Genomic DNA, 20,933 nt, shown 5'->3' with positions numbered 1-20,933 from the left:
GTTGCGCATTCAGTCTTTTATCTAACGCGTCTAACGCAATCTTTTCGAGGATTTGAGGGTCCACGCTTTACAACGCGAGCGAGCCCTGACACGGGGGCCAGTGACGTCAGATTGGCCCCAGACAGGGTTCGCGAGTGCGAGGATAGGCCACGGGGGCGCGCACTTGCGCACAGGCTCAGGCTCGGTCTCATTTTAACAGGAGCGCGGGCACGTCAATATACACACAGCGAGCCGAGCAGCGCTTTGGGTATAGTAGAAGGTGCTCAGCGGAGAGAAACCAGGCAGGCGCAGACACCTTCACGCACCGAGCAGCGGTTTGTTTGGCGGCCGGGACCCGATCCTTTAAAACCATGCTGGATTGACTGCGGAGAGGCAACTCCAATCAATGGCTTGGCTTTGAAATCGTTTCAAATTTATTGGAAAGGAGCGCGAGATAGAGCGACAGAGGGAGTGGGAGAGAGAGGGAGAGCGAGAGAGTGGCGCGAGGGGTGGAAATAAAGATCTTTTCAACGATGGAGCTGACAATGGAAAACATCGGAAATCTGCACGGTGTATCTCACTCCCATCAAACCAGCGACTTAATGAACTCCCCGCACGCGCGCCAGTCGTCGGCGTCGCATCGGAACTTGGTGTCGCACGGGCGGTCAGCCATGGTGTCCAGCATGGCCTCGATACTGGAGGGAGCGGGGGACTATCGCCCAGACCACGCTTTGTCTGGCCCCCTGCATCCGGCTATGACCATGTCGTGCGACTCCGGGATGAGCCTGAGCAGCACCTACACAACGCTGACGCCGCTACAGCACCTGCCCCCCATATCCACGGTCTCGGAGAAATTTCACCATCCACACCCGCATGCTCACCACCATCCAGCACACCAGAGACTTGCAGCTGGGAATGTCAGCGGCAGCTTCACCCTGATGAGAGACGACCGAAGCCTCGCCTCTATGAGTAACCTCTATGGCCACTACCCCAAAGATATGTCCGGGATGGGGCAGCCCTTGTCACCCCTGTCCAACGGGCTCGGGTCTTTGCACAGCTCCCAGCAGACTCTCAGCGCCTACGGTCCCGGAGCTCACCTCTCCAACGACAAGATGCTCTCCTCGGGGGGGTTCGAGTCTCACGCAGCCATGCTGTCCAGGGGTGAAGAGCACTTGGCCCGCGGTCTCGGGGGTCACGGGGGCGGGCTAATGACATCCTTGAACGGTATACACCATCACAGCCATCCGCACTCTCAGGCAAACGGATCCATGCTCTCAGACCGAGACAGGCAGACGGTGGTGGGAGGCGGGCAAGGTGCTGGGTCAGGGCAGGTGGAAGAGATAAACACCAAGGAGGTGGCACAGCGAATAACAGCAGAGCTCAAGCGCTACAGCATCCCCCAGGCCATCTTTGCTCAGAGGATCTTGTGTCGGTCCCAGGGAACTCTGTCTGACCTGCTGCGGAATCCTAAACCTTGGAGTAAACTCAAGTCGGGCCGAGAGACGTTCAGGAGGATGTGGAAGTGGCTCCAGGAGCCCGAGTTCCAGCGGATGTCAGCGCTGAGGCTTGCAGGTGAGTGAGGAGACAGCCTGAGTGATGTGGAGGGATCAATTAGAAGTCAATGTGGCGAGACTGTCAATAGCAGCTCAAATAGACATTAGTAGAAGTTATTAGTCGATTGTATCGAGTAAAAGTTCATCATGACAGTTGAGGTGTTAAATGTTTAGAGAGATCTATATTTTGATTGATGCTACAATGCACAGTAATATAAACATACATTGTGTGATAAACAAAAGAGAAGCGCTGTCTGTCATAAACAGACAGACTCCAAACCAAACCGAGTCTGCTCAGACACTTTTGGCTTTACGCACGTTTACGCACGAGTACAGTATGCATGCGTGCATCCATCTTCCTCTGTCTCACTCTCCCCCCCCCCCCCCCCTCTCTCTCTCTCTCTCACACACACACACACACACACACACACACACACACACACACACACACACACACACACATGCACGCAGAAAGAGGCGAAACAAAGGAACTCAGAGCGAGAAGTGAAATTGATTAAATCTTACTTGAAAGGTAAACGCTATACTTTGATATCATTGTGCCCCGAACACCCAGTTTTATTTATTTAACAAACCTCATCTAATTCTTTGGCTCTCTCCTTGTCAAATATGCGCGTGGTCACAAACAAGGATCGTCTGAGGCCTGGCCAAAGAGCCTGGGGAGCATGACCTCCTATGGATCAATATTCCAGGTCCAGGCGTCCCCTTTCAGAGTAGCGCAGTGATAAATGATCGATCTGGATCTGTAAGACACAAACAGATGCGTCTTTCTCTGGTCTGTGTTGTCCCCTCTTCTCTCTGGGATCTCTGTCTACTAATTTGATTTAAGGCCTATTTAGTCATTGTGCTGAGAAATTGTTTATTGCTGTTTGTGAAGTTATATGAGATCTCAGCTTAACAGGACAAATACTAAATGTGGCACAAACCCTCTCTGCCTCAGCATTTCGGTTTTCTGAATGGTTCGCCACTTTGATCCATCGTTTCGATTTTTATCGCGCAAAGATTGTCACATTAAAGGCTGTGATTTGAACCCAAATCTCTGCCTACTTTAAAGTCTTTAACACTTGCAACCTGATTAATAGGATATAAATGAAAACAAGCTCTACGGTGGAGTTAATACAAAGATGTGAGTGAAAGGTCCCCCATCATTGATGTTTCTGTAAAGGCCTTGTTTAGACGCGCTGCTCTTCCAAACGTCAATCAGCGCTTCTGCGTCGTATTTCAGTGAACAGTTCAATTAAGCAGATATAGTGGCATATTTTAGTTCCAGTCAATGCCCTATTGAAAAGCACTTAATGGCATGTAAATTGTTCCTTTGCGTATTTAGTGGGGTTCTGGTAAATAAAGATTTAAACACTCCACAATTGTCTCTTTAAGTGCCACTGCTGTTAAAGCTAATTGGGCAGTGGGGTTTTATATCTTCCACACCCGGCACCAGGATAAAACCCTCAATTCAACTAGCGTGCTGGAGTGGCACAGTCCTGTGCAGCACACGGCTGCCGCATATTTGAATGTGCTCAGGTCCAGGACAGACTAGAGGTGCTCAGTGGTGAACGAAAATAAGAGCTGCACTGTTTTACCACATTTTAGTTTACCAGAAAGTGCAAATGTTATCAACATTAAATGAATAAATGAAGTTTATTCGAAATTCCCACCACACAATTAATAAATACTTCTTTTTGGAAAAAGCTGATTCTTAAGCCTTCACTGTGCATCAACCTGCTGCCACAGCAGAAGCAAGGACACTCTAGGTGGGTTAAAATGACAAATGACTCGTATGTAAATGCAGGGAGCAACATTTTACTCATTGCATTTAAAATCACAATTATCCTCGGCTTTCATGTGGGTTGGGAGTGGGAGTTGGGGGAGGCGGGTGGGGGTTTGGATGCTGAAAGTGAGGCTGGGCCATACTCGCTCGGCCACATCAATCAATAAATTCAAATTACTATTCCAAATTCATCACAGTCACACGAATCAATGCAGCTGCCCTGCTTAGCTAATGCGAAAATACCAGTGTCCGCGCGCACACACATGACAATTCACTGCCGACAGGAAAAGCAGAGCAAAGGTGGGCACGTTTGGAGGGGGGATGTGTGTCCTTCACGCTTAACATCTCCTAATGCTTTCTCCACTTACCGTGTTCTTCATATGCAGACCTGTAACACACTGGCCACGTAAACAAAAGGCATTTCCACACTCTGAACATATATTATGCAGACGGCTGTTGTGTAAGCGGGCAGCTTTAAGAGAGACGCGGGCAGAGTGAGGTTTGGGGGGCATTTAAAGATCGCATTAACGATGAAAACAATTCGTCTTTGCATCTGTGTTGAATTCCACACTCCATCTCAATGTATTTGGTCGAGTCAATACAGCCCTGATCGATAAGGATAGCCAGTGCATCTATCAATTATCCCGCCTCAGCACTCTCTCCCATTGGTTTCTCCCCTGGAGCAGAAGGGAGGGGGGGAAGGCGGGAGCCGGAAAAGGTTGGGAAAGGGGACAGCTGGTTTAAAAAAACGCCCCTGCACATATTTTTCTTTCCTGTTATCATGTTCTGTTTGTTTATGCGGTGTATAATCCCTTGTTTGTTCTTTGGGGGTTCGTGCACCCGGGTAATGTTCACGTTTTTCCAACAGATGTTGGACAACACGGAAAATATCATCAGAAAAAATACATTCCTACCTTCCAGGAATACCCGCTTCGTTTCCTTCCATTTACCAGTGATAATGTGCCATGGCATGCCAGGGTCCCCCCTTTCTCTCTCTCCCTCTCTGTCAAAAAGAAGCGGTTCATTTCCATCTAAATGGCCGGAGCACGTGCCAGGGTGTGGAGGTCAAGACCCACAGGACACAGAGGAAAAACATTGTCGAGAATGACGGTGGGAGGCCTCTATTCATGTTTCAATGGACTACATGCAGTTTACACAGGCCTAATCCTGGAGCTATACTCCAGCTCATCCACCACCATCCCCCCCATCAGCGTCACTCTGCGCCCTTTCCTCTCTGCACTAATCCATTCATTTTCCTGGGTAAATATATGTATTTATTAAGATCCCCAGCCCATTTCCATTCCTTACAACGCACGGTCTTAATTTTGGTTAGGGGTTCATCATTTTGAGATAAACTCGGGCTTTTATATCAAACTGATGAATTCTGGGTGTTTTGTATATTTTAATTAAATTGTTGCTTTTCTTTAAATTAAATCGATGTGTGTTGGTTTGTGTGTGGCACACAGAAGGTGGTTAAAGCTTTGTGTTTATGTCCACAAAGCGTTTTCCTGCTGGTCAGTTTCTGGCGCTGTCCAGAGTGCTGAAATATCCACCGCAGGTTTGAGGACAGTCGAAGGTGGTGATCTGGAGTTTTCCAAATACATACTTGATACCGTTCTTGTGGCCTCTAAACACCATTATTTCATCCAACAGCTTCCACCCAACGATCAATATTACAATCCACAATCGCGTCAATCACACCACCACGCATCCTACTTTCCAGTCCAGCACGGAGCCCATCGGGGTTTCCATTTAAATCACATCTCCAGCTTCTTTTAGCAGCTGCAGATACAAAGTGGAGGTCATCTTTATTTTGGGATTTTCACGGAAATATCCTGACGTAATAAAAATGCCTAAAAGGTGTGATGTTTTTTTTTTTTAAATCTAGTATAACGGGTTTCACTGGTAGAAACATTAAGAAGTGATTGATGAGGGATAATCTCAAACAGCATTTTTTTTACATGAAAAGATGGCTTGATGCTGGCCTGCGAAATAATCGATTGGTACGTTAATAATTGATGTATGAGGGGAAGATAGGGGAGTAAACAGTGCAGCTGTGGTTTCAGAGCTTCGTTGTTCGTTAAGCACAGCATCATGTGCTGTAAGTACTGAGACACGCGTGTACAAGCATCGCCTTTTCAATCCCCTGGTGGGAGGGCAACAGTCATTTTCTTGAGGTTATACCTCGAGGCTATTTTGTTTAAATCCCGAGTTCAGTGAAGCTCACTCCAAATGAAATGACATTATCTGTAGCCTCGTGTGGAGAGGCTGGCTGGACTCCTAAACAAACACATTTAGAGGAATCCTGATGTTCGAGTGTGAAATGAGGACTCATAATAATGCACTGCTGGAGTCATGCTGGAACTGCAAAACAGCACAAAGCAAAACCATATACGTTAATTCCCACAGGATAGTGTTTTACCACCAGCACCTCGCAATTGTCGCCTCCTCCATTTCTTCTCTCCAGTATGTGTGTGATCGGGATGCAGAGTGCGTCTGCGCCAATTGTTAAGGCCGATCTGGTGAGCCCTGAATCTGTATCGATTTCCATTCCCCGGCATCTCCTTCCCATCTCTGGAGCTGCGCCATGCGGCCATGCAACCCCCTCCATCTCCGCCATGCAACACCCTCCCTCCCATTAACAGCTCACCTTTCATAACACATAACAGGACGAATCTTACGGAGCTGTCAAGTGAAAGTCTGAGAGTTTGGCTTCCCTTTAAGGCTGTGCTATAGTGGGATTAGCAGCGAGAGACGACTCACAGTTCACAGTCGTTTAACCTCTTTTTGCTCATCACACATCCCACCCACACTGGCCGTCCCGCATAGCCGGCTCTGACCACGTCGACCTTATTATTCAAAATAATGTCATTTTAATAGAAATCAGATTAGCCTGACTGAAGCCGGAGCCCGCGTCGTCTCTCCCACGTCTTCACCCGTTCCTCTCACAGCGCGCGCACGTTCCAATTCACACGGGGTGCGTGGTTAGCAATTATAAATGCAGCAGCGCTCCGTACAGTCTCCAATACCGTCTCTTCTATTTTAGATGATCAATTCCTACGCTGCTCAGTCGCCCCCTCTCCAAACCGGATCGATAGGAGAGAATGACCTTTAAATCAAATTGCTGGCAGAGTCAACGGCATGCACGCGGCTCGCATCAGAGGGTTAATGGCACCGCGCGCGTCCCCTACTTCCAAGTAAAAACACAAAAGGTCCAAAGCAAAGACAATCCTAATTTAATCTCGCTGTTCGTGCACGCGCTTTGGAGTTCAATAGGTGCACAAAAGGATTTTAAATGTGAAATGAGCTAATTGTCAGTGGAGCTGAGGCATGATAACGGACAATATCGCCGTTATAATGTCGTTATAACAGGTGTTATTATAACAACACCTTTTATAATGACACCGCGGGCCTTTGTCTGCAGGCTGTGGTGGTTTGCATAAGAGCATCAGTAAGTGAGGACTCCAAAGAGCAGCTGGTGAGCAATTAAAATGTTGACCGGAGTTATGTAACGCCGGGGTGCCCCCGAAAAAAAACCACATGCTCTGCTAGCTCCTGTGCTCGTGCACAGTGCCGACATTTCTGCCAGGCGTCTTTTCACTCGCTCCAAATTGTTAATTTTATCGTGATCTGTTCAAGTTCGTCATCAGCCCTGATTTATTCCAGACAGTGATTCGCTGTGCTATTTTCCAAATGTCTCTGATACTTCAGGAAATAAGTAACAGATTACTTTTTTAGGGGTGATTGGGGATTTGAGTAACCAAAACCACCGCTAGTTATAAATCAGTGTCCAGCGGCGTCGAAGCAGCAGCGATTCCGCACACTCCCCTCTTATCTGGCGCTCTGACAGGCCATCGGTTATTAAAGGCCCGATAATGGCTCGTTTAATGCGCAGGATAAGAACAGAAGGCAAGGACACTGTCCGAGCAATTAAAGACGAAAAGGGCGGATATCCATTTGATCATTGTAAGACTTTAAATAATAATAATAATAATAAAATAAAAAGTAATATAGCATCGCATTAAAGGAGATCCATAAGGTAGAAAGACAGATTATGAATTTGAGTGAAAAACTCAAATAAGAAATAATCGCAAAAATCCATCTTTTGTAAATTTGTTTCTCTCGCCAAAGGGGAAAATATTTGACAGACACAAAAGAAGATTAAATGATTTAACTGACATTTAGCTCACACTGTAAAACAGTTTGTAAACAATGTTTTGGATGTAAAAATAAAAATAAAATAAAATAAAAAATAGGTAAAAATCATATCTGGGAAGAAAGAAAGAAGCCTGCAGATGGTTCGTATGTACGGAGCCTTAAGTCTTCCTAGGGTCGATCACAACCAAACCGCAACACACACACACACACACACACACACACACACACACACACACACACACACACACACACACACACACACACACACACACACACACACCGCTTATCGTACCCACAGATGCAACCCGAAACTCCGGTTGGGCAACCCCACACAGATCAACAAAGGAACAAAACGACTGTGAAATCAATTGATGAATGAATCGATGTCAGCCTTTGCAGCCTTTGTGTTACATGTTATTAAATATAACGAACTGTCTTCGGGTTTAAGCTAAAATTAATAATTTGGTTAATTTGTTGCTTTGGTGAGGGACGTGAATGCGCTGACGCTGCATTTCCGTTTTTCAGGATTTCTGACTTTGAGGCGTGTGTGAGAGATTATTATAGAATATCCTTGTGTATCAAAACAAAATTATTATTATCATCATTATTATTTTTTTATTAATATTATTACTATAAATTTTATTACTGCTACTGGTATTATTATTGAACTACCGTTCAATAATAATCGCTGCTGTTTGCTGATCAAAAACTTTGCACACAAAAATAGAAAACCAGTTAAATAAAATATATTTTATATCTTACTGTACAAAAATAAAAACCTAAACATAATTGACACACTTTTTAAAGTAAAACTCAAGCGATACATCAGTGTTAAAAGGACTACATAATATAAAATTAAACATTACATTCAAAATGTGCATTTTGTAACAGATAAAGACACATCGCCTTATTTTATTATATAATATATTTTCTCCATTTTAATATCCTTTGTCTTGCATTGGAGAGAATAAATCAGATAAATGCAATTACATGGGTGCAATAACGGGCTGGGAAATAAGGGCTGGAAATATTTGTGTTGACTCTCTCTTCGCATGATTGAGTGAGGACGGTATTGAACTGAATCTGGAAAATCCTGCATATTGAAAACCTGTCTGCGTCCCCGTGGAGAGTAAACAGTATCATCCGACTGCAGATCAGTGTGATGATTCTCCTGCGACAAATAAAAAATTAGCAGAGAAGTGACAGCTCGGCGGCCAGCTGACATTTGAAGATATTTTGTTTCTGAGAAATCAAGTATATGAAACCCTCAAATGGCGCACAAATGTGCACACATCCACTCAGGAGTGCAAATATAAAAATAAGGTAATTAAAGTCCGCAGATCCTGCCAGTCCCGCGAGATTTAAAAGTTGAAAACAATGGTGTGGGATTCGAACAGAAAACAAAGTCGGTAAATATTCTTTTATAATTTTCACCCCACATCTGATTTACAGTAAATGATCGTGATGGTTCAATATTAAACTACATGGTTATTTAATTAATTAAATGCTGATTCGTTTTATGAGAATAATTTGCTGCTGGGGTGAAATTATATAAAAAAAATTAAAGAAATTAAATAGTTTATCATTTCGACTACTTAACAAGATTTAACATAAATATGAAAGTTAATTTAACAGAATTCAGTAAAAGCAAAATTTAACCAAAAAACCTCCAAAAATATTATTTTTTTTAAAGAAAAAAAATAAACTCCCACCTGTTGTTTGTGGGAAAGCATCCCTATGGCCACCTGTCTGTACATTCACAGTAATAATAAAAAAAGAATCATGATTACAGCTATCACACATAACTCAAGCAATTATCACTGAAATCGATGATAATCACAGATAAGATTATCACTCTAACAATGGACCCACTCATAACAATAAATGGCGCGTGCAGAACAGGGCTGCTATTAAACAAAAAAAAAGTAATGCGGGGTAAATTTAAGCTCCGTGCTCTCGGTCCAGCGCTTAAATGGCTGAGTGCTTTTAATTATCCAAAACCTCATAAGAAGCGTGATGATCACAGTCATCAGCCTCGGCTCATTATTGAATGTTCTTAGCGCTGCGCAGTTTCTTGGGTTCACTAATAGCGAGCTGGGATGAAAACAGCACCGAAAGAGCTTTTCGAGCATCTCAGGCTGACACGGATCTTTAAAAAATGTATTTTTTAAAAATCCTCTAATTAACACGAAAATCCAAATTCCAGTGCATGCATGAGAGTGTTGTGAGAGCTAATACAGCAAATCTAAAGGTAAAGGCTAGCTTCAAACGTTTCAGGCAGCAGAGAGTCTCGCGGACTTGAAGGTGGAATGTGGGCGAAGGTGTAACTGAGTTCAGGTTGAGTGTTATTGAAGGGCTAGAACAGAAATGCCTCGCAGCTGAGTCGCAGGAGAAGGCAAACAAACAAATTGTGCCGCTTTATCAGTATATTAACACCAATTCTCACTCATTACATTAAGGAGTATTGAGCAGGAAGTGTTTTGGCCTGGCGAGAGAGAAAGAGAGAGAGAGAGAGAGTGAGAGCTTGGCACTTCCCTGCAACCGAATGCCACAGTCTGCAGAGAGGGCCGTGTGGATATATATGCACACTGCTATCAATCTTTAGAGCAATAGCCCATGCAAAGCAGCAGAGACGTCACTTAATAAACAGGCCGAAGCTTTAACGCCAAACTGCCCAATCACGCATGCTCCATGTGAAGAAGAGTACAGCTACAAGCAGCCTGCATAGATTATTAGTGAGGACAGCACTGCATTCCAACAATAAAGGGGAGGCACTGTATGTGTGTGTGTGTGTGTGTGTGTGTGTGTGTGTGTGTGTGTGTGTGTGTGTGTGTGTGTGTGTGTGTGCATACATATAAAGGCACCCAACCGTAACCCGTAAACATGTTTATTGGTAAATTAATTAAATCAGCATACGCTGTTGACCTCGTCTCCTTTCCAGGGATCACAAACAGGGCCAACCAGAGAAGTTTAGAAAACAAGCAGGGCTGTTTCTTTATGCAGATGTGTAATCGTGGTTTCATACAGGCACAATATTAGGCGGTTTGACTTTCTCATTATGAGCAGGAAGGGCAGCGATGATCGATAAATGATTAATGCTCCAGATGAGCTCACATCTGCAGGGATCGAGGAGGCCTTGTGAAGACAGCTGTGAGTATTCAGCCGGGCGCAGAAATCACAGCTGAAGCGGGTGATGATAATTTACTCCTTTTCCTGCTCGGGTTTCAGCAGCACAGAAAGCTGGATCATCACTCCGCTTCCTGCCCGGTGCGCTCTCACGTCTCCAGCCCCTTTCATGAATCTCCTCTCCAGGCCCACTCCCCCCTCCGAGGCATAATTAATTGGACGAAGTGAATTTCACACACGAATTATTCACGAATCTATCGATCGATATTGGACACCCAGGGCCTTTCTCTTAACCTCGCTTGGTTTGTCGTGAAGCAAAGAATATTAATGTCATCAGTGGAAAAGAAACGAGTCTAACTTATACCGTTTTCATCCGCGCATAAAGGCATTATTAAAGAATTCCATATGTCTGGAGGCACGGGTCAGTCTGCGGGGACATTCGCTGACATTCATGAGGATTAACTGGACTTCCACTGCGTGCGCATATTCATGGTCAATGATATTACACCTGTGTAGCCTGTATATGATGTACTTGCGTAAAATAGCGGCACGCGGGACAAACGTGGCTGTGAGAATCAATCTTTCTATGTTAGCGAGGAGCTCGAGGGATTCTTCCAAAGTAGGTCAGCTCCTGCTCTCAGCTCCAAAGCGAGAAATAGAAATCTCATTTCTCTTTTTATCAGCATCACGCGCACCTCGGAAAACACCCAGCGCCAAATCAGGATTTCTGCTCCTGTCCGGCTGCTCTTTGTGCATGAGTTTATGTCCGTCTCTCTGCTCGGTGCCTACTGTAGCTCTAAAAGCTGCAATGATCGATTTTTTTCTTTTCTACGCCGAGCTTGGTTCAGTAATCAGGGCCCCCTTCCTCACCGATCGATCGATATCGATTACTAAATCCAGCGCCTGTAGCAAAGGCAGCGCGCTATGGCGCCCCGTGCAGCCGGGCCACGACGAGAGCGACACCTACCGACAGAAACGGAACAAAGCAAGCGGTCGATGAGGTGGCAGAACGTGACTATCCGGTGGAGAAGATGTGGAGAGAGTCCGGGACTGTGTCAGCTTGCTGTGGAGGCACATTAAGAGAGAAACACTCGTCCTGCTGACTCTGCATCTTCCCCACGCACAGGTGCACTCACGGCGAAAACGTTTGGATGTGTGTTTCTTACCTTTTAGGCATTGGAGAGAACATTTAACCATTAGGAACTCTTTGAGATATGATGCGGTTTGATAAATCGTAATACAAATAAATGAGAAAACATTTTTGAAAGCGTTTAAAACATTAAAGCTGTTGTATTTGGCTGGATGGGATTTTTACAGGGGTCCTATTTTTGGTGTGAGGTTGTGTGTGTGTGTCTGGACAAACCACACAGGAAGAAAAAAGTTAGACAGGAGGAAGTAAAGCTGCTCATACCAGCTGGAAGCTGCATAAGATGAATGGAGAACTGAGTGTTGTAATATATATTAAATATCATCATCATTATTATTATTATTATTAACCTAAAGACAGTAATCAGTCTATATTGATAAAAATGGAAGAAGCTGTACCAAAATCAGCAAAACCCATAACAAAAATACTCTTGTATGAGATGCAGTCCATGCTCATGTGTAACGAGGAGCTACATTAATAAACACAGGTATCTTGGGAAGCGTATTTAAAAATCCAGCTTGAAAAAACTATTTTAAATGAAGCTGAATGTTATTTAGTATTTTTTAGCTTTTATAAGAAAAAATGATTAACTCAGCACTCTTCACGACCATTCCAGAGGTTCTGTGTTTCGAATAGGAGCAGACATGTCACACATGTCAGCACTGCTCTGCTGCTCCTCCTCGGACTTCAAAAAAGCCCGGTGGAGCTTAGATACATGTTAGGCTCATTGTCCTGCTGGGAAACGAATCCTCTTGCACACACGTTTAATCCATACTGTCTGGCATGTCTCTGATGGGCTGTACGCTTCTCCCCGATGGCCGTGATGATCCAGTACAAGTTGTCGAGTATAGAATAAATAGAGATTTCATCACACCTGGAAATGTTTGAGCACTTAAGCTTTATCACTGGAACCTTGATGTTCAAACTCTGACGTGACTGAAAGAGTAATTCTCAGCAGAGTTTCTTTATAAAGGAAGACACAAATGATGAACTGTTCATATACATTAGAATGAAGTAAGCAGCTCCATTTATTGGGAAAAAGAAAACATCTTAAATATGAACTTTTATCGGTTTAGGAGACAAAGAAATCCGGGATATAAGCTAGCCTGTCAATATTTATCCCTGGAACTACCAGGTGGGATTTACTTTGGCATTTTTAGAGTATCTTCAAGAAAGAGAAATACAATAAATACATGATGATGTAGTAAGAATATGCTTTCTCGTTGTAGTCTTTCTGATTCTTTAGTGTCCTACTTTTTTCTTATTGTGAATCATTTCAGACACTAAAGAAATGGCATCCTCCTCCTCCCTTTTCTCACCATCATTACTACTCTTAAACCTTTAATAAATCAAAGTATTATACATGATGATACGCTCGCTGTTCGTACAAGCATGGACAAATTTGTATGTGGCATATTAGCATGTTTGCCTGATATATATAGCAGCAGTGTTGATGTGAAATATGAATATGATGGATGCGCAAGTGTGCAGGTTAGACATCTGTAGTAAACAGATTGGACTGCAATGGCTGATCAATGGGCTCTGCTCCACTGTAATTAGACACACAGCGCCACTGCTTGGCTCCAGCCACTTCAGCATAATCACAGCCTCCTCACACACACACACACACACACACACACACACACACACACACACACACACACACACACACACAAGGAGAATATAAAAAAAGAAATCTGTCCTTAAATGCATCAAGACACACACACACACACACACAGCGTGAGAGTGAGACATTACTGAAGGCGAGTATGAAAGTATCAGACAATACCAGCAGCAGCAGGTGGAGACCCCATAGGGATGGCATCTTTCCCGCTCGCTTTCTCTCTCCAATTTGCTCCCGTTTTATTGAGACAGTAGGGAAGCTGAGAGGGACACACAGTGCGTTCTGGCAGGATTCGATCCTCAGTCAGCAGGGGAACATGTGGCTGCAGAGGTGGTGCCTTAACCTCACACACACATACACACACTCCTCCTACACCATCTCTGGGCGCCATTTCTCCCTTTTACCTTCCACCTGTCTGCTGCTTTCCACCCGTGTCCTACAAATACTTACAACACACTTACCTACATCCCATTAACTATTAATTTCTGCGTTTGCAGCACGCAACCCCATCACCCCCTCGGACACCCTCCCAAACGTAGAAGAGTACACTCAGCGTGTTTTCTTTTGAAAATTGCTCTGTGTATGGGAAGGGGCTCATAGCAGCCAGTGCAAGCACCTCTCCAGTGTTTGTGTTTGGGAGGGGTGGGGGTGTGCGGGGGGGGGGGGGGGGGGGGGGGGGGGTTATAAATACCCTCTCAGAGCTCAATAGAGTGGGCTCCAGTGGGCTCTGTTTGAAGTAGCAGACTGTAGACCTGCTGGGGGGGGGGATTCTGACCTCAGTCCCTACAGAGAACCCCCCAATTCCTACAGCAAAGTCGGTCAATATCTCGCTTTCTCCTTCACTCGCAACCCCTCCCTCTTCATCTCAGCTACTCTCTTTAGTTCTTGCACCCACTCGCGCATGCACGCACACACACACACACACACAAACACATACACACACACACACACGCTTTGTCTTACTCCTGCTTCTTTTCTGTTTTTCTCTCTCCAACCTATTCTTTCCCTGCATTTGCCCCTCCTTTATCTTTCATTTCCACACACGCACACTCAAACACAAAATGCTTACTTTTGTGCAACAGTCACTCAGTCCCCCATTGCGACTCAAACTACATTAATATTGAATCAAACAGCAGTGTCTCCAGCTAGCAGGCAACAGCCAGTGCGCCCCCCACCCCCCCAATCTCTCTCTCTCTCACCGCAGGCTGGGTCCCTGTCTGCACTCTGCAGGATGGAAGGAATAGTCCCACTGGGCAGGAGGCATGGATTAGCTTTAAATCAACTTTAATATGGCAATAGAGATGGAGCCATAGCATCTCCACTGGTGTATGAACCAGTTTTATGTGTTTAAGTACAGGGTAATTATAGTTTACGCACTTTACTTCCCTCCACCTCCAGCTCTCACTTCATGAAAATGATCACTTTTGTATATTTACCTTGCGTTGTGTTTTCTTTCTCCTCTTTGCCTCCCACTCTCATTCCCATCCCTCCCACCTGTACAATCCACACCAAGCCTGCAAGCGCAAAGAACAGGAGCAACACAAGGACCGCAACACGGCGCCCAAGAAACAGCGTCTAGTCTTCACTGACCTGCAGCGCCGCACACTCATCGCCATCTTCAAGGAGAACAAGCGTCCATCCAAGGAAATGCAGATCACCATCTCCCAGCAGCTCGGCTTGGAGCTCAGCACCGTCAGCAACTTCTTCATGAATGCTCGCCGCCGCTGTGTGGACCGCTGGCACGATGACCACGGTACCAGCCCCGGGCAGCCAGGCACCTCTGCCACCACCTTCTCCAAGGCCTGAGAGAAGCAGGAGAGGGCCTTCGGCGGGCCGAGGGACCAGGCCGGAACAACAGGCGACGCTGGAAATTCCCTGCGAAGCCTGTCTGTAACAGCCCTGCCAGGCCCGGAGCGCCTGAAGGTGTCCTCTACACGATATAAAAATCCTTTGTGCCATGCAATCATCTTTTACATCAGTTAAAATTTCAAGCTCTCACCTGAAACAAGCATAATCTAAAAAGGTGAAGTGTGAAGTCAGGTCCACTCTGCATTTCTCACACACAAGGACAATCATTGATTTTGTCTTTTTTTTCCCTTTTTTTTTGAGAGAAAATAATTTTTATGGCATCTGACAAAGCAAAGCGACACCAAAGATTTGACGTTTCTGTTGGGCGGTATCTACATGATGCAGGCCTCCTCCTTCACCACCCAAGTAGCCACTGATTCTGCTTTTTCCTCTCAACTCACCTCCTTTGTGTCTGCCTCCTCGCTGTCCCCCCCCCCCCACACACACACACTCACACACACACACACACACAGCGGCACACGGAAGCAACAAGGGCAAAAGAACGGCAATAAATCTGAAAACAGAACAGCACATAGCCTTATTATCAGAGCCCCATCCTGCACACACACAAGGCCGTCATGAAGAAAACAACGCAGCCCATGAAAAAAACAACAAGGCTTTCCAGTTCTCTGCCTCTACCTCCCCCCTCCTCCTCCTCCTCCCGCAGTCTCCTTCATTCCTCAGCCAAAGGTATTCCCTGATGGCCAGCCATTTCAGAGAGCAGCTCGGCCTGATCATACGGCAAACTAATGAATTGAAAAATGAATCGATGCAGACAGAGAGGGAGCGAGGCCTTGACCCCCTCATGAAGGTGAAACTCAAGACACTCGCCAGTAGATACTCAGGTCTTCCAGGCCCAGGTCTCGTATATTTTTTGCACAGATGTTGGGAGGCCTGCAGGGAGACGTGTCGTTGTTACTCTTAGCCTGAGCCCAGAGTCTGCGTTTCTCTGACCAACAGGAGAGGCGGGTGAGATGTCTGGACATGCTCTTTGTTCTGCTGGGAGCTTTTCCTCTAATCAATAACTGAGAACCGAACGATGACAACAACACGCTCGGGCATCCAGCCAACTACATTACAGCTGCATAGGAAAAGCAGAATGTAAGAGGAGCACATGAGACCCAGTGGAAATGGGGACACAAAGGCCTCACTACAGCAGCAGCAGCAGCAGCATTAGCAGCATCAGCAGCAAGCACACCTCGTCAGCCTTGCCTGCGCTGGCAGAGCAACAGTGCCCCCTGCTGTTGAAAGCAGAGACCGGCATCCAGCAGAGCAAGGGGGGTTCAGAGTGGAGAAGAGGGAGGGAAGAGCCACTAGATGCTGAGGAGAAGTCATGGCACAACACATTCAGGCCTCGCAGCTCTTTGAAGGCAGATCAATAGCTAACCATTATCCTATTGTTGTTCCTCATCCAACCAGCACTGGTGAAGCCGGAGGAGGGGGATGGTTAGCCTGAATGCTGAAAATGCAGGGATTTTGCAAAGGCAGGGATTTATTTGGGCAATCCAAACGGAATACAAGAAAATTACACAAAGAGAGGAAGGGGAAAGTACAACAGAGTAAAATGTAACAGAAAGGCATCCTAAGTAAGACACATCAGTGGTGCAGTGGAGGTTTCATTTAGATTAGTTTTCAGAGGTTTTATGAAATCATTGATTTTCCATTCATTCATTTCATCTGCTTGCAGAAAAAAAAAATTCAACAGATGTGATTTCTGTCAAACCTGGTTATTCCCACACAAGGGTTATCAGTAGCTAGCCCAAAGCTAAACACCACACTCAGCTGTTAAAATGCTACAACAATTAGTGCCAATGCTTACTGCCTTAATGCGAGTCAGAGAAAACGGTGCGATGGTTAACACACGGTTACAGTGCGCCCTGCAGATGATGGGCGGTGTGTGCCATAGTGCCCAACAATCAGCTTTTAACTGAATGAAATTATACTTTTTTAGTAAAAGAAAAGAAAAAAACAAGAATCTGATTTTAAAGGCAAACAATAACCAAACCTCAAATGAGAAAGACACCAAACATACAGTGCAACACAAAATGTTTCCAACGCATAACTGGACACATTTTGAAGCAGAAGAAAATCTCTCATTCTATCTTTGGTTCTCTACCTCCTCTGTCCCTCTAACCCCATTTCCCCCTCCAACCCCTCGCCCCCTTCCTCTCTATATTGATGCGGGTATTTAATTAGTACCATAGACACAAAGTTTCTATTTCTTGTTACTATTGTGCTCTGTTGTGCATAAGTATGGCACCTTGTTGATAAATCAGAAACAAAAAAAGGAAGGACTTTTTAAAAGGGAAAAAAGAAGGATGCAAGGACTGAGGCCAACGAAGGACGTGGTTTTGTTTCTTTTTCTTTTTTGCATTCTGTGTGAATATAGACCTGCAGGACATTTACCACAAGAAAGAGAAAAGACAAGAGAAACAGGGAGCTGCTGAAGAGAAGAATAAATGACAGACACTTTCTCTCCTTTGGCATTTCGTGTCGGAACTGTGGTACTCTCAGCCCCCCCGCCCCTTTAAAGCTGAGCCCTGAGGATGGGGTAAAATTAAGAGGGACAAAACATGACCTCCAAATGTCCTGGCTGACTCGCTATGTTTTATTGGAGGGTGGGGTGGTGGTGGCGCGGGGCGTTTACGCTTGGGACTCCGTAGTTATCTGTGTGGTCTTAAGATGCAACTGTAGCATTTCCAACAATGTAGTCAGATTAGCAGTGCAGATTAGATAAGAGGTGGTCATTGTAGAGGAGCTGATCAGGAGGTACTGACTAACTTCACGTTGCTGTAAGCAGTGAGTTAACGTCGCCAAAGGATGATGAGCTTAAATTGACTTGTGGTATACAGTTCAGTGAGCATAGATAAATAGCTAGATTCAGCTTTAGGAATGACACTGACAAAATGACGTTTGTAGTAGTGAGAACCAATGTGGCTACCTCACTAAGCTGAGTGGTTTGTGAAACCGCCACTAATACCAAAGATACTGCAGCCTACCAGTCACAAACTGCCTAGGGGGACACAAACCAAAAAAACGAGAGCCCCCCCTCTTTGCCCCAAACTGTTACAAACACACTTATGATATTATGCACACACGCACACACACACACACATGTTCCTACTAACAGCGCAGTCAGACTGCATTGTGCCACATAGGAGGAGGTGGCTGCCTTGCAGACAGAGTTGAGTGCCTTTTCCCTTCAACCACGGGTGGGACTGCACTGGACACACACCCACACACCAACACACACACACAGATGCATGCATATAGCGGCATACCCACTTACAAGCGTGTGCTCACACAGACAATGCACCCATAATTGGATGGACAGAAAGGGGGGCCAAAGAGAGGGACACAGAGTGGGGGCTGTGTCAGCATTTTCTCCCATATTGACTTTCCATCTTGATACACTAGAATACAAGCACTTTATCATGTAGAAAGTCTATAAAACATTTTCTATACGCTATTTATTTGAAACAAAATTATATGTTACTCCTTAATCTGTCGGAGTCTTCGTTGCCGTATCGTCGATCTTCTGCTAGCTCTCAGCCTTCGTGTTTCTCTTTTGCTTTCCGCCCGGCCTGCTTACGCTCTCGGCCGCTTTACCTTCCTCACATCAGAGATATTTTTGTGTAACAGAGAAAGAGAAGGGTAAAGAGGCGGCGGCTGTAAGCACCCAGAGGGCTGTTGTTATAAAATCTTAAATGCCAAATGGCTTTCTTTCTCCCCACTGCGTGCAAGCACAGAGGCTGCACTGGAAAAGTGTGGAAGACTCGCTGACAGTTTATAGACACACACTCTCTCCTCCCTCCCTCCACCTTGTCTGTCCAGTCAACTTTCCCCCTGGCTAGTGCTAGGACTTGGTAGGCGTGTGTTGACAATTAATTCTGAAATACCTCAAAAACCTTTCATGTAAACTTTATGTAATTTAAACTGAAAATAATACTGCTAATGATAACAATGATTATGAAAGTATGATACTATGATAGTTAGTTTTGGAACTTGTGACTTGAAGCTTTATACTGTTAAATTCCTTTTATTCGTTTGCTTATTTTTCTCGTACGTTCTCTCGTTTGTTTTTTGCTACGGCATGTACTTACTGTTTTCATAAAGGAAAAGACATTGTGAATGTTTCTGTGGAGGGTCACGCGAGAAAAAGAAGAGACAGAAGAGAAGGCGAGAATAGAGGGAGACGAGCGAGAGCTGCTCGCTTCAGATGTTTAGTTCAAAGCTCTCTCACAGACGCCTACATTCAAAGAAACAACAAAAAAAAAGAAAGAAAGAAAGAGAGAAAGAAATGACAAAAATGTGATTTGGGTTGAATTATAAACCAAAAATTTGATGTTAAACCAAAGGAGGAATAACCTTATATCCATTGTTAGCTTTCTTCTGCCTTTCAGTTGTCTTTTCTCTGAAAAAACAAAAAGAAAAAAAAACAGTTTCACAGTTACTTCTGAAGGTTCCTGGGTGTGTTCAAGTGCTCCTGATGTTCTTAGAATATTAAAGACCAGCACCTCCTGTTGAAAAGAAGGTGCACTTTTTTTTCTTTTGTGCATGGATATTGTATAACTGTATAGAAACCAACAGGAATGACCTGTGATTTTGTGGGGAGAGGAGGAGGATGGAAAGACTTGGGTGTGGGGGGAGAAGGGTGGGGGTAATAGTTTGGTTATCAAAAATAAACAAAACAGGGTGGGAGGATTTGGGTTTTAGGCGTTGGAGGGGTCTTTGTTTTAGAATTTCTGTCACTGTTGGATTCACTGGTTGTGTGCATGTGTTGTTGCAACCCTTCCCCTTTCCCCAATGTTTCTTTGATGTATATAAATCCAAACAGTAGGGGGCAGTGTGTGCTGGGGGAGGTCAAACTCCTCTCCTCCCAATCAATCGCATTCAATCTTCATTCCTCAGCTTGCGGTCCTCACTCGGGTCCTGAAACGTGTGTCTTGCTTTTCCAAAGACAGGCTGTTTACTTGGAGTTAATCACAGGGACACACTCAGACCTGAGCGGCCTTCCGATACCTGTACGTCTGTCTACATGCTTTCCTTCGGTCTGTGTACAATGTATATGTGTTCATTTCTACCTATGTGGAAGACTATTTCTATTTTCTGTTCCTTTGCTATGGGTTGCAATATTTGTCATGCAAAAATCTGAAACCATTTCTTACTGACCGACCAACCGCAGTACCATGTGGCAACCGATCATCCCGCCTGAAGTGTCGTCCGCATCTACTGTCAAACAGCATATTCGTGTCATTTCTCTGTGGGATTGAATAGGTTGCCGGTGGGACTGATGTAGACACCCCCAGTCACACTGTGCTCTCCCTCTTCTGTTACCTGTTAATCAATCAGAACCAAGTGTCTTTGTGATGGTAGAAGACAATCAGTTTCAAAACAAGAAAAAAGGTAGAGAGAGGGCAGGCCAGAGGAAGGGAAGGACGGAAGAACAAAATCACGCGGAAAAGAGGCTCTCTGAATCGTGACATGCTGTAGTGCCCGACTGCCAAACGACTGCCCCACTCACTCGTTCATCCTTCGTCCCATCTCGACCAGATCTCACAGCTCAAACCCCTCGAACCGACGATCGCATGACCAGTTCCCCGCCACCATTGTAGTCCGACGCAGCAGTGCAAAAAAGAGCTGTGGTGCAAAGACCATGTTTCCCATCACCCACCACAATGTCCTGCTAATGTAATGACGATGTAACCAGCC

General features: G+C 45.0%; 1 protein-coding gene across 1 annotated transcript; it reads left to right on the top strand.

Annotated features, from left to right (window-relative positions):
- Window positions 1-244: 244 nt before the first annotated feature.
- On the top strand, window positions 245-19,833 carry onecut3a (one cut homeobox 3a). Its single transcript, XM_086283423.1, has 2 exons — window positions 245-1,551; window positions 14,887-19,833. The coding sequence occupies exons 1-2, from the start codon at window positions 513-515 to the stop codon at window positions 15,177-15,179; spliced, it is 1,332 nt and encodes a 443-aa protein (XP_086139549.1). The 5' UTR covers window positions 245-512; the 3' UTR covers window positions 15,180-19,833.
- The last annotated feature ends 1,100 nt before the right edge of the window (window positions 19,834-20,933 follow it).

The sequence above is a fragment of the Aulonocara sp. 'chitande type north' Nkhata Bay genome, linkage group LG23 (genome assembly GCF_057382095.1).
Source record: "Aulonocara sp. 'chitande type north' Nkhata Bay isolate Kocher_YH1m ecotype deep benthic linkage group LG23, A_spYH_male_GT1.1, whole genome shotgun sequence".
In the NCBI taxonomy this organism is placed as follows: Eukaryota; Metazoa; Chordata; class Actinopteri; order Cichliformes; family Cichlidae; genus Aulonocara; species Aulonocara sp. 'chitande type north' Nkhata Bay.
The sequence above is the reverse complement of the archived record's forward strand: the minus strand, read 5'-3'. Positions and strand labels throughout refer to the sequence as shown.